General features: G+C 43.8%; 1 protein-coding gene across 1 annotated transcript in view; it reads right to left on the bottom strand.

The window, feature by feature from the left end:
- The window catches only part of ARFGEF3 (ARFGEF family member 3), a 165,358-nt gene that overhangs the window by 16,187 nt on the left and 135,335 nt on the right, over window positions 1–13,836 (bottom strand). Inside the window, exons 23-27 of the mRNA XM_040627843.1 lie at window positions 12,838–12,982; window positions 11,211–11,333; window positions 7,067–7,170; window positions 5,236–5,380; window positions 1,421–1,549 (exon numbers count right to left, since the gene is read on the bottom strand). Of these exons, the coding sequence (XP_040483777.1) occupies window positions 1,421–1,549; window positions 5,236–5,380; window positions 7,067–7,170; window positions 11,211–11,333; window positions 12,838–12,982 (646 nt within the window). The remainder of the gene's footprint in view (window positions 1–1,420; window positions 1,550–5,235; window positions 5,381–7,066; window positions 7,171–11,210; window positions 11,334–12,837; window positions 12,983–13,836) is intronic.

Genomic DNA, 13,836 nt, shown 5'->3' with positions numbered 1-13,836 from the left:
AAGAAACCTTATCCCCAGAGATAATCACCTTTTCATGTTTGACTCCTAGTCTTTTTGAATGTACATGTGTATTTAGAGATACATAAAATTTCATAATGTTGTGATTGTACTCCATAGTGTATATACTTTAAATGTAATTACAAATACTCATTTTAATGTCTGTGGAATATTTATATGCTCTTATAATTATTTAATACTTTTACTTAACCCATTAGGGTGTTCATAATTTTTTTGGTATTCAATATATTTCAGCGATCATTATATACCCATTTTGTCTTCATCACTATTAATTTCCTTTGATGATAGATTTCTAGAATTAATTAGGTTAAGTGCTCCTCACACATATTTAATGGCAATGTGAAAACAGAAAATGGTACTGACTAGTGAAAGAGAGGTGTATAATTCTTTAAAATACCTGCTTATTTTTGGATAAAAGGCTGATAACTTTTTGACATATGGGAGTAGCTATTCTGGCTTTTCTGCAAAAATTTCTTCTATGAACTTTGCAATGGACCTTAAAACAGTATCAATTATCAAGTCTTCATTAGTTTGTGATAAATACAAAACTCTTGTAACTATGGAATTAACTAGTGAGTTCATTTGTGGTTCTGATTCTGTTTGTGGAAACTAAAATTTCTATAGTTGCTTGGATCTTAGGAAAATTTGCATGTGTTAAGTGTACATGCTAAATTTGATTAATTCAAAAGAAGAATTAGGGCCATTCTTTTCCTGTACCATCAAGGTACTAGGTGATCACTACATGTCTTTTTCCTTTTTTGAGAGAGAGAGAGAGCACGCGTGAGCGCGAGCACAAGCAGGGGACGGGCAGAGGGAGAGAGAGAGACAATCTTAAGCATGCATGGAGCCCAATGTGGGGCTCGATCTCACGACCTAGAGATCATGACCTGAACTGGAATCAAAAGTCAGAGGCTAACTGACTGAGTCACCTAGGCGCCCTACATGTCTTTTGCTCAATCTAATGATCTATGACCTTTATACATTCAAGAACTTGCTGTCTTAATATCATATATATTTTGAGTGGTTTGTTTATGTCACTGGAGACTCTGACAGCCCTGGGGCCAAGAGCATGTAAGATCCAGTTAAAGAGGAAAGCTGTAATCATGGAACAGAGCAAAGCCAATAACCTTGGCCTGATTATTGGAGAGATCCCACACCCCCAACGAACTGGATAGCACACATTATTTGTAAATGGACTGGTGGGAATACATGTCAACAATGACAGGACTTAACCATCACTGCATCATTGTCATTCAACACGTATTCACCGAACGTCTACTATGCATGAAGTTCTGCATCACGTCTAGGGTTAGAGCTGGGAAATGGGCAGACACACAGAAATACCTTCCTGAAAAAAAGTTATGACAACTCCCCACTGAAAGACAGACATAGAAATTCTTACCAGGTGTTTTCGTCACATCTCTCAACAGCTCGAAGAGTAAATCCAAGGTTGGTGGTTGGTGCTGACGTGGACAGTTGGACACAGCCGCTGTCAGCTGCTCCAGCAGGAGGATCCAGACTTCTATCAGCCCTGGAAACCAAGAAGCAGATCTCGGTGAAATCCAGTTAAACACAACACACATCATAAGATCAAACTGAACATTGTTAGTGTGGCAGTGTGCTATATGGTGGGGTAGCCCTCCGTGTCTACAAACGTGGACGGATTATGATTTACATGCTCTAACAAAGTCAAAGGGAAAAACCCAAAATTTCTTCTCATCCCCCTACAGGATGAAGATGATGTGGTAAATTCTATGTTGAAACAACTGTCAGATATCTTGGGAGCTGATGATACCAAAATAATAAAAAATCCTTTTGTATCATCTTAGTGTATCTTTTTTTTAAATTGTTTTATCATAAATATATAACAAAAATTTGCCACTTTAACCCCTTTTACATATACAATTCAGTGGTACTTCATTACATGCACGGTTTTGTGCAACTGTCTCCGCTACCTAGTTCCAAAACTTTTTTATTTTTAAGACTTTATTTATTCGACAGAGATAGAGACAGCCAGCAAGAGAGGGAACACAAGCAGGGGGAGTGGGAGAGGAAGAAGCAGGCTCATAGCGGAAGAGCCTGATGTGGGGCTCGATCCCATAATGCCGGGATCATGCCCTGAGCCGAAGGCAGACGCTTAACTGCTATGCCACCCAGGCGCCCCTAAAACTTTTTAAAAAAATCATCTCAAACAGAAGCCCTGCAACCAGTAACTTTCTATTCTCCCCTCACTCCAGCTCCCTGGGAACCTCTCATCTACTTTCTGTCTTTATGAAGTTGCCTATTCTGGGTATTTCATGTAAGTGGAATCACGCGGTATTTGTGTTTCTGTGTCTGGCTTATTTCATTTAGCGTCATGTTCTCAGGGTCCATCCATGTTGTACTATGTATCGGATGAATAATACTCCCTTGTATGTTGTACCATGTTCTGTTCATTCATCTGTTGATGGACACTTGCGTTGTTTTCACCTTTGGCTGTGGTGAGTAAGGCTGCAATGACATAGGAGTGCAAGTATCTCTTTCAGTCTCAGTTCCTTAGGGTATAGACCCAGGAGAGGGATTTCTGGGTCATCTAGTAGTTCTGTTTAGTTTTTTTTTTAAGATATACCACTGTTTGTTTTCCATAGAGGCTGCACCATTTTATATTCCGGTGAGGGTTCCAATTTCTCCACATCCTTGCCAACGCTTACTTTGTTTTTTAACTATAGCCATCCTAGTAGGTGTGGTTTTGATTACATTTCCCTGATGAATAATGATGTTAAGCATCTTTTCATGTGCTCATTGCCTTTTTGTAGATCTTCTGAGAAATATCTATTCATGTCCCTTGCCCATTTTTAAATTGTGTTGTCTTGTTGAGTTTTAGGAATTCTTTATATATTCTGGATATTAAAACCTTATCAGAAATAAGATTTACAAACATGTTCTCCTTTCGATTGTCCTTTCACTCTCTTGATAATGTCCTTTGATGCACAAAAGTCTTTAATTTTGCTGAAGTCCGAGACATCCAGTTTTTCTTTTGTTGCTCATGTGTGCTAGTCTATTTTCTTTGCTCTTCCTTGTGCCCCAGAGGTCCCTCATTCATCTCCCGTCTCTCTCTCTCTCTTTTTTTTTTCTTGCAATCTATACCTTATTTTGACTTTACCTGCCTGCCTTGCAGTTGGTGCTGCCGGCTCTCTCATGCCGGGTACAGGCAAATCATCACTTCGTGTACTGCTCACAGATGGGGAAGGGTGCTCCCAGAATCAACAGAATCACACAACCAGAGCAGCACACCTCTCAGTACACACCTCTCTTCCCCCTCCCCTTCAGAGTTTCATTTTAAAAATAATAAGATACTAAATTTTAGTGTCGCTCATTACTAGGGAAAGGAAGAAACATGAGATGCTTTTTATGAGATCTAAACAATTTTAGTTTTGCCATTTACAGAAGCACTGTCTGAGCCAACATTCNTGCTCACCCCTGCCTTTGGAAATCTGTGAATCTGCCGCTCAGATAACTGCTGCAGAGAAAGGACTCGACTTGTCTAGCTTCATCCCAAAGGACCTAGAATAGAGTATAAAAAAATAGCCCACCCTACATTTTAATTCTAATACTTCTCATTTTCCTGTGAGAGATAACTGTCAAAAGATGGCAGCTTTTAAATATTCCCATTAATCTCTAGGGTGCCTGGGTGGCTCAGTCGGTTAAGTGTCTGCCTTTGGCTCAGGTCATGATCCCGGGGTCTGTGGGGAGCCTGCTTCTCCCTCTCCTTCTGCCCCCCCCCCACTCGTGCTCTCTTCTCTCTCTCTCTTAAATAAAAATCTTTAAAAAAATAAATACTCCCATTAAGAAAATCTACTTCCACAATTTTGAACATCCCCATTCATAGGAAGCTAAACCAAACCCATGAACCACAAATAAAACTAGCTGACAATGGTTCATGAACCTCAAAATATAAGCAAGTGTAAACAAGCTAATTTATAGGAAGTGCAGAAGCCAGGATCGCATGTTACGTACAACTCTAGGGGGTACGACCAATCAAGTCCACCCGGAAAATTCCATGGGACACAAGACCTCACTTCTTCAACACATGAAGTGCAAAGGGGTGAAAAAGAGTTGAAGAGGAAAATCTAGAGATTGAAAAGGACTTCAGAGACCTATCAGCCAAACACAGAATGCAGAACAAAGCATTTACAACTGTTTTCAAGACTGTCTTACAGATAAATGACAGTAGCTTCTGTTTGTAATTGTCTCGGTTGGAGGTTTAAGAGGCTAAGTAAAAATTACTCTTAACTAATCATTAGATGAAACCTCTATTACGCAACATCTAGCCAATTTCCATTTTATTTGTTCTCTATATTAGCTATTCTTTCCAATGGTTCTTCCTTAAAATTAGTCTCAACCAGTGAGGCTTTACTGTTTATAATCCCTATGGAAAACTGTAAACCCTCTCGCCACTCTCCTAAGTGAATTTATAACAGAAAAATAAAACAAAAATTAAAAATGAATAAAAAAGCAAATTTAAAAAAACCTCTCCCCAAAACTCCTTTTACAATGGTTTGAATCAAACTATGCCAGTTATCTGTCCCCTTTAAGGATATAATTTCCACTTCTAGATCTAGAACAGGGCAGGTCGACTGAATCAGAAGACAAGCATGAGCGTGAGTTAACCCATCGGAAAATTTCCCAAAGTTACCAGACTGAGCTCCAATCCACAGGAAATTACATGGGAACTAATTTGAAACACATTCTTTAAAATTATTCTTTTAATGAGCCTTCAGTTCCACCAGTCACAAATAGATTCTCTCTTCAGTAGTGGCTTAATTTCCCCAGTCTCTAACCAAATAGTCCTGCAGGAAGTAATTATATAATGATTGTGTTTCCTAGAAGGTATTAAAGACAATTACCAGCCAATTTAAGTACCAACGCAACCACATTCCAATTTGCTAAATTATAGAGAATTCAGAGTTAGAAACTATATTTAGTGGTGTCTGCAGATCTGCGCTGAGCTTGGATAGAGGCATCCATCTAAAAAGGATGGGTGTGAAGACGACATCAAATGATGTTTTCAAGCGGTCCATGGAAACTCTAGGGACGCTTGTTCTGTTAGAATTAAAACCAGTAGCAACATCAGTGCGTGGTCATTCTTACGATCTATAAGCTACTGAACTCACGGCTTAAGCTTCTGGGAATATGAACACAGCAAATAACCTGGTTCAGTCCAGTCAATAAACTCACCAGTGTCGTCATCAAAATCAGACAGGACCGACTCCATTCCATCCTCACTGCTCGCCGACTGCTCCTGAAGTCTTCGAGGCAAGCTGGCAAGTCGCCCGCTAAGGAATATTGGCTTCAGGGGCATTTTGTAGATTTTGGCCAGTAACTAAGTAACAAAAGATTGAATTGCAATTATATATCGGAAAAAGCTGCACTCTGGGTGTTAAAGGGGAATAAAGTTATATGTCAGCAATACTGGGGTTAGGGAAAAGCCGAGAAGCTCCCAGCGTATGAAAGTTCTGAGGTTATAATTTGGATCCATTCGGCAGCTCCCGAGAGGCATCTATCCCATGGAGCAGATGAAAACAGCATTTACTGGAAACCAAAAGGTAGAGGAAAAAGGCTCTAGGGATACTTTTTCAGCATCTCAATTACCTATGAGTTTTACAGACCCTGGTAAACCAACCCGGGGAACCATAAAACACGTCACGAGTTTTTGCCTACAGGAAAGTGTTCTGTGGGGACCACTGAGAAGACAGTCTCTGGGTAAATGGGATACCAGACTGACTTCCCCTTCCCTTGCCTCAACACCAGGGCAACGAGGCCAACGGTAAGTGGGGAAAGGGAGGCATCTGTGGGCGCAGGTATTGAACGCAGAACTGACAGACTGCCCTGGGTTCTTTATTCCCCTCGCTGTAAGAGCCCAGTGCCCCCAGGAACCCTCATCATGGGGCCAAACTCCCAAGGAGCCCCACAGATTAGAACTGTGCCTGCTGTGCCAGGGGAAGAGCTGCAGGTGAGTCAGACAAAATTCCTGTCCTGGGGGGCTTACAATGATCCCTTCACAAACAATAAATAACATTTTGGACCTAAAGGCTATAGAAAAAACATTAGGCGATACTAGAGTGACCAGGGTATATGGGAGTGTTGGCAACGAGCCGGGAGATCCTTAAGCTCTGATCTCTCTGAGGAGGTGAGGTTTCAGATGAGATCCAGGAAGATAAAGAGTGTCGCAAGGAGATGCAGGGAGAGGACATTCCAGGCAGAGGGAACAGCAATGCCCCTGAGCCGTAAGGCGCTATGTATCTGAGGGAAAGAAAGTCGGTGTGGTTGGAGCACAGAGTGAGAGGGAAGGATCTGAGGGTGGAAAGGTAGCTGGGGTCCTGTCATGTGGGGCCTTGTGGAGGCAGCTGGGGGAAGAAGCTGGGGCTGGGCATCCTTTCTAAAGCCCTGGGGCTTCCCACAATCGCTGCTATCACCGCCGGAGAGGTTCCACAGACAGGAAAAGGCCGGGGGACACAACCTGTGGAGACAGCAGGGCAACTACTGAGAGCATTACTGAAGCCTGGGGGCGAAAAGGCTTCAGGAGGCGGCCTCCTCTTGGGATAATGGCCATTACTGGATTTAGCACAACGAAGGTCACTGTTCCCTTTGATAAGCACGGTTTGGTGGGATTTCCTCACTAGATCTTGACTGAATGTGCGCCCCCCTTTGGTTTTTGTCTCTCTTCAATGGTGGCACCCCCACCATCCATGTCTTATCATGAAGACTTCCCAGGACCTCATGACCCCTCTCCCTGCAGCCTGACGCAGACAGAGAGATTATGACAGTTCCTGTGTCTGAGTGTACATGAGAAGTTTCTGAGATTTCAATTCAGTTGTGTGTTCTAGCACGTTTGTTCCTTTCTCTCCTTCACAGAAGGGGTGGGGACAACCATTCCTACTCCAGATCCAAGCCCCCGGTCTCCTCAGAGTCAGCAGAAAGTGTTTCTCTTGGGCTTCAGCAAAAGACATCCGTGCACGTTTCGCGAGCTTCGTCTGAGGCGGGTTTCAGGGCCTGGAGCTCCGTGTACCTGAGAGCAGCGCCTGAGGTAATCCAGCGCGGGGAGGCACAGGTCAGGGGACGTGGCTCCGGGTCCCGGGACACAGTCTCCTATTTCCTTACAGTCCACCTCTCCTGGAAGACAGACAAAATCACCCCTGAGGTCCCCCTTCAACGGAAGACCTATTTATTCACACAGCATTCGTTCATCAAACGTCGGCTAAAATAGAAGAAAAAATGACCCCAAACTCAGTGACCCTGAGAAGAATCCTTTTGGTCACTTTTCCCCTCTGCATGTGTACATGTTAAATACAGCTGGGAATCATACCGCACCTCTTATTTTTTTGGGATCATTCCATTTGTAGCTCCCCTTTTCACTAAGCCACGCTTTCCCCGTATTCTACCACAATTCCTTCAGTGGCTGGCCGGTGTTATTTTGCACCCGGGTGCACCGTAACTCCCTTCACCGCGCCCCTGCTGCGGATGGTGTGACCCTGAAGCTCAATGATAAAGGACAGTACTGGCGACAAGCCACGGGCTGGGCTGAAGTGCTAGGCCCCTCTCTGTTTGGAAAAGGACCCATTTGCTGCCAGGGCTCAGCACTAAACAGTAATGATAAAGTCCCTGGGTAGAGTCTAAACATCCGGGGCTTGGGGATGGAGACCCCTGAATTGAACGGAAATGATTTCTGGTTTTTTTTGGTACCTATCTAGAGGTTTCACGGATCTGGAGAGGGCATCTAGATTTTCTATAGGCAAAGAGTAGTTGAGGATTACCATTTTTCTTCTCATGTAATGAATCTATGCCCATACTTTTAATAAAATCATTCCACGGTACTGTAATTGTTTCTAATAGTCTACCATCGTAGCCACTAGGCACCCTCCCCTGTGGGTAAACAGACCTAATTACTAGGCATTAGTTAAAATTCAGACAAAGAGGCACGTTTCTCCTTAAAAAAGAAAAGATAAACATTTGTATTTTAGATCAGGGATCGGCAAACTTTCTGTGTACGGGGCCAGACAGCGAATACTTTAGGCTTTGCAGGTCATCCTGTTTTCGTTTCAACTTCTCAGATCTACCCTTATCATACAAAACTAGTTACAGACAAATGACCATGGCTGTGCTCCAGTAAACTTCATAAAAACTATCCAAGGGTTGGATCCGGCCTGCAGACCACCGTTTGCCAGACCCTGGTTTCGTTGAACTTACTTTACAATATCAAAACGCAGACGAGGGCAAATTCATGTTGAAATAACCAAGTGGGAATTAAACATAAATTCATTTCTTAGCCTGTTGATCCAAGTGAACGTCCCAGTTTTTGTTTTTGTCTTTTTTTAAACCTAGGCTACTGTGTTACACATCAAAGTCTATGCAAACGGCGCCCCCTGGAGTCCGGGGCAGGACACAGCCAGCATGGCTACTGGGGGCTCAACAGTTCCCACGGACTCCACCCCATACAAGTAACTCCACCTTATAACTCACAGAAAAAACCATCCACCATGTGCATACCGATTATTCTGCATCTCTATTTGCTGCCGCTAACTCCCTCCTTGAGATAAAATCTCAAATTTGTAACTTGCTGCTAGGCATCTCCCCTTGAACGGAGTTTCACAGAAGCTCAACCTGTCCAAACGTCCAAAGAGAATTCATTACTTTTTCCTCTCCTCCACACCTAACCTGCTCTCCTTTTGAACACCCTATTTCTCAGTAACGCCAGTCCTTGCAAGCCCCCAGCGGAGCAGTGCCGAGCCCCACAGACCCTGCCTCTACCACGCGCCAGAGCCAATGACATCCTCTCTACTCTCTCTGCCTGCAGCCTCCTGTCCCCTGTCCCCCCGTATGGGGACGTGTGCCTGCTACAGGTCAGTTCTAACACGGCGTGTGATTGTACCACTCTTTACTTAGAAACCTTCCACACATTCTGGATTCCCTGATGTAGCACCCAGAACCCTTCCCAACTGCCCCCTTCCTTTCTTTCCACCTCATCACCCACTATCTCTCTTATGTGGGTATCTCCAACGTATCCTGTTTTTAGAAAAGCAAACCTACAGCTTACTCCGCAAAGTTCAAATGTCACCTCCTCTCTGAAGCCTGACCTGCCCCCCACTTCCAAGCATCTTTCTCAGCTGCTTGTTTATTTCCGCTTAAATACCTTTTTTCTTTTTAGTAGCCTCCACGAAAGTATTCATCTTACGGAATTGTAATTATTGATTTATGTGTGCTTCCGAGAAGAGGCTGTGAGCCTCTCACGGGCAGGAAGCGTGTTTTATTCATCTTTATACCTTCATAGTACAAATAGGCTGCTGTGGCCACATGGCGGGCACTCAACAGTTCACTGCATAAGAGAATACCAATAATGATTCTTAGATGAAACATAAGACTGTGATAATAGCAAATGTATATATTGGCCTCTGCTCCCAGTTCCTGGCACAGAGCTCCTAAAACCCTTGTAATTTCCCACTGAAGCCTCCATGAAAATTCCAGAAATATGGGGTGCGGAGAGCTTCTGGGCTGGTGACTACATCTCCATGCCGGGAGGGTGGCTCACCCCCACTCCATGGGGACCGAAGCTCCTGTGTTTGGGACCCTATGGACCTTGCCCTATGTATCTCTTTGGCTGGCTGTTCACCTGTATCCTTTATTACATCCCTCATTATAGAAGAAACTGGTAAACGTGTTTCCCTGAGTTCTGTGACTTGTTCCAACAACTAACCAAATCCAAGGGGTGGGGTCATGGAACCTCCAATTTGTAGCCATGTCAGAGTTGTGGGCAACCTGGGGACCTACCTTTGTTCTGGCAAGTGAAGTGGAGGGGGCAGTCTTGTCGGACTGAGCCCCTCACCTGTGGAGTCTGTGCTAACTCTGGGGAGTGTAGAACTGAATTGAATTCTAGGACAGCCAGCTGGTGTCTCAGAATATTGCACGGTGTGAGAAACCTGCCCCCCACCCAGCGTCAGAGCACTGTGAGTGTGCCGGTCGGGGGAGAACAAAGGAGACACCTGGGAGTGAGTTATTCCTATACAAGTACTGAATTTTCTACTACCTGATACAAAGATTCATACTTTAAGGTCTTCTTATGATGAAGATACCAGATTATTTGGTTTCTATTTAACACAGAGCAGAGTTAAAATAAAATACAATCTGATGCTGTTGTCCCCAAGAAATCTTCCTCTGAAGCCTAGTTTGTAGAATCAATTAACAAGTGGCCACAGCTGCCCTTCCGCTCAGTCCTCCCTTTCCCGGGGTATACATGACAACAGAATGAGGCACGTGTAATAAATAACAGAAGAGAACAACAATGGTCTACAGATCACACTTGTTGTCTCTCTCCTGAAACTTGATTTTTGTTCCTGCTCCCCAAAAAGGGGGACATGAACGAAGTCGCCTAGTTTCTTTGCGTCCAGTCTTCTTCTGCAAATGAACTGTCGGTTATTTAGCAAAAATTAACAAAAAAATATTATGAACCTTACATTGTCCTTCAAATTGTTCTTAGCCTCAGGGTCTAAGAGCACTCCATGGTGAGGGTCTCAAAACTTTAAGACTTAAGTTCCTTCTAAAATTTTTGGTTTAACTAACTGCCCTCCCTTCTGTTTCACCCCAGATAAACTTGGGCTCCATAAAAAAAGTCTGCTACAGCAGGTCATGTTGTACAGCAAGACTCCACTTTGTTCAAGCATTGCTAAATTAAGCGGAAAATCAGCTTGGTGGTCTCTGAAATGCACAAGGCCTCAAAGAAGGGGGACTTTTACCCTCCAAAGACATGTTATGATTGATAAGGCCCAGGGGGAGGCATCCTTAATTTCTGTTAGGAGGAGCTGGAAACTCAAGCTCAGGCTGCTAATTATGTGACATCGAGGACAGCAGCTCCTGCATAAGGGGGATTCTAGAATATTTTAAGATTCAAAAACGAAGTTGGAGTAAAGTAACATATAGATTGAAAACATGCTACATTACAAGAGTATTCCAGGAACATGATGAAAAATAGCAACCCTGGACAGAACCCAAGCTGCTTTTACAGTAAGCTTTCTGCTTCTGAATACACAGCACACATCGCCATCTGCCTGAAACCCGGGCGGCTGGCTTGCTTGCTCCAGGCGGGCAGTGGGCCTGTCTCCAGGGCTTTCCACACAAAGTCATCCGCTGTCACGGGGGGACGGAAAGAAGACTCCACTCACCCAGTCCTTTGACAAACTTCATAAGGCACATGATGTAACTTGTGGCCGCATTAGCAAAGACCTGGATGTTGTCGGTATTGAGAAACGCTTCAAATACATCAAACACTGGAGCCTGGCTTTTTCCTAAGGGAAGAAGGTTGTAGAGTTTTAAGAACATCAAGTTTCTACCCTTCAGGTTGCCCATACTCCCAGCACCTTCCATGGAGTCTTGGAAAAGACCTACTGCTGGAGGAAATCCCTGGCCTTTTGACAGGACAGGGGCATGGCTTCCATGCTGTCCTTCTCAGCTTAGCCTGCAGGGGGAGCTGCAGGAAGGCTACAAATACATAGAGAGCTTGGTAGGGAGATGAGGGCAAAGCCCACTAAATGCAGGGCTGTGGCAATGGGTGGGTTGACAGGGTAGTGAGACGAGCAGGCCTCTGGGATTCTGCACACGTAATTATAGGGCAGGGAAGGTTTAGATAAGCCCCGATGGCATATACTAATTGATTCATAGCTGTGCAGAAGAGAGTTAACAGGCTCGAGATTGCTATCCTCAGGCCTGCTTACAAGATTGGCCCTTGGCTGACATCTGGGAACCTGGCTCTCAGAATATTCCCAAGCAACAGTTAACAGGGTGGTTCACTGGGCCTAGACTGTGCAAACAACATGGTTTATTTTGAACGCTGGGTCTCCTTTGGGGAATCTGGGATTTTGGTAGGTGCTAGGCAGAGGGTACCTAGGTGGCCAGCTCTTAGCTGGGTCTCCAATGGGCTTTGCTGGGGAGAAACATCGCATTCACATTGCTGCGTGTTCACTCTTGGAGTAGAGTATGCTCTGGGGGACCCTCGGGGGAGGCTGAGAGCACACGGTAGCCTGCACTGGGATTTCCCTAGAGTCTGTGTCTTCTGCTTGTCCTATGTTGCCATGATAAATCTTCGCGGTGAGCCATGTAATAAATCTGAGCCGTGCAATAGGACTTAGCATACCTATATGCTGAGACCTGTGAGTCCCCTGGTGGGTCTCTGGGCATGCTTTATGGGTCCCCATTCATTTCCAGCTAAACCCAATTTCCCTAACTGGGATCCAACTGTGTTACGATGCTTTTCTGCTTCTTACTAGTAAGCAAATAATGTTTTCCTTTGGCTTTAGGAATGAACTCAACACAAATATGTATAACTGAAACAACAGAAGTGTCAGCGTTTTGTCTAATCTGTCAGTAAGCGCAGGGCCTGATAACGCTTAGGGTTCCTGGTCCAGCGACAGAACTCAGAATGTGTGTCCCTGCTACACCAGATCATTTCCTGCCAAGAAAACATGGCTGAACGGTAGCCTTCCCTGTTGTTCAGTTTCTTTTGGTAGCATAAAAATTGACATCACGAATGCATACTTTATAACAAAAATCATCTACACATTCTTCCCTCTCACCATCCTTATTTAACATAGTACTGAAAATACTACCCAGAGCAACTAGGCAGGAAAAAATAAAAATAAAACACATCCAAATCAGAAAGGAAGCAGTAAAATTGCCTGTTTGCAGATCACATGATCTATTTTATTTAGAAAATCCTAAAGATGCCACCCAAAACCTTAGAACTAATAAATGCATTCAGGAAAGTTTCAGGATACAAAATCAACACATTCTTACCCATGGAGTAATCACCAACCAGATACTCCTTCACCTCAGACTTGTTCCCACTGTGCACAGTTTCCAGGGCACTGAACAAGGGCCTCCATCCCGACTGGATCTGCGTGGAACACACTTCGACTAGCTCGCCAATGGATGTGACCACCTGGCAGAGGCAAAGGAGGGGGCATTTAAAACCTTCTTCTTAAAAGAAGCAGGAAAATTTCTGGCAAGGGTGATAGACTTCTCGGCTTCCTATTTCTGGGTTAATTTCAGGGAAAAGGAAAAACCAGAATTCAGGCAAACCTGCTCAAAACTCTTCTAAACAAGCAGCCGAATTGCATTAATTTGCATTTTGCTAATGACTAATGTTGTTCAGCAACTTTTCACGTGCTTATTTGCCATCTGCAAATGTTTTGCTGTTTTTTAAAAATTTGGTTTTTGTCTTCTCATTATTGTCTTTTTTAAAAGAAAGATTTATCTGTTTGAGAGAGAGAGAGAACGTGCACGTAGGTGGGGAGGGGCAGAAGGAGAAGGAGAGAATCTGAAGCAGACTCCACACTGAGCATGGAGGCCAACATGGGGCTCAATCTCATGACCCCCAAGATCATGACCTGAGCCGCAACCGAGAGTTGAAGCCTGACTGCGCTACCCAGGCGCCCCTCCTTACTGTCTATTTATTGAGTTGTTAGAGTTCTTTACATAGTCTAGATTCAAGTCTTTCCTCAGATACATAATTCACATTTTTTTTTACAGCTCTTTGTCTTTTTATTTTTTTTAATGGTGTCTTTGAAGAACAAGTTTTTAGTTTTGATGAAACATAATTCATCAATTTCTCTTTTTATGGATCACGTTGGTATCATTCCTAGGAAGTCTTTGCCTAACCCAAGGGCCCAAAGATCGTTTCTGGTAATATTTACCATATTGGTGTCCGTTTTGCCTGACGTTAATACAGTCACCCCAACTCTTTTGCGGTAACTGTTTACACGGCGTATTATTTTCAGTTCTTTTACTTTCAAT

This window comes from Ursus maritimus, unplaced genomic scaffold, assembly GCF_017311325.1.
Source record: "Ursus maritimus isolate PB19 unplaced genomic scaffold, ASM1731132v1 scaffold_13, whole genome shotgun sequence".
Lineage (NCBI taxonomy): Eukaryota > Metazoa > Chordata > Mammalia > Carnivora > Ursidae > Ursus > Ursus maritimus.
Note: the sequence above shows the minus strand (reverse complement) of the source record. Positions and strands in the feature narration are given on the sequence as shown.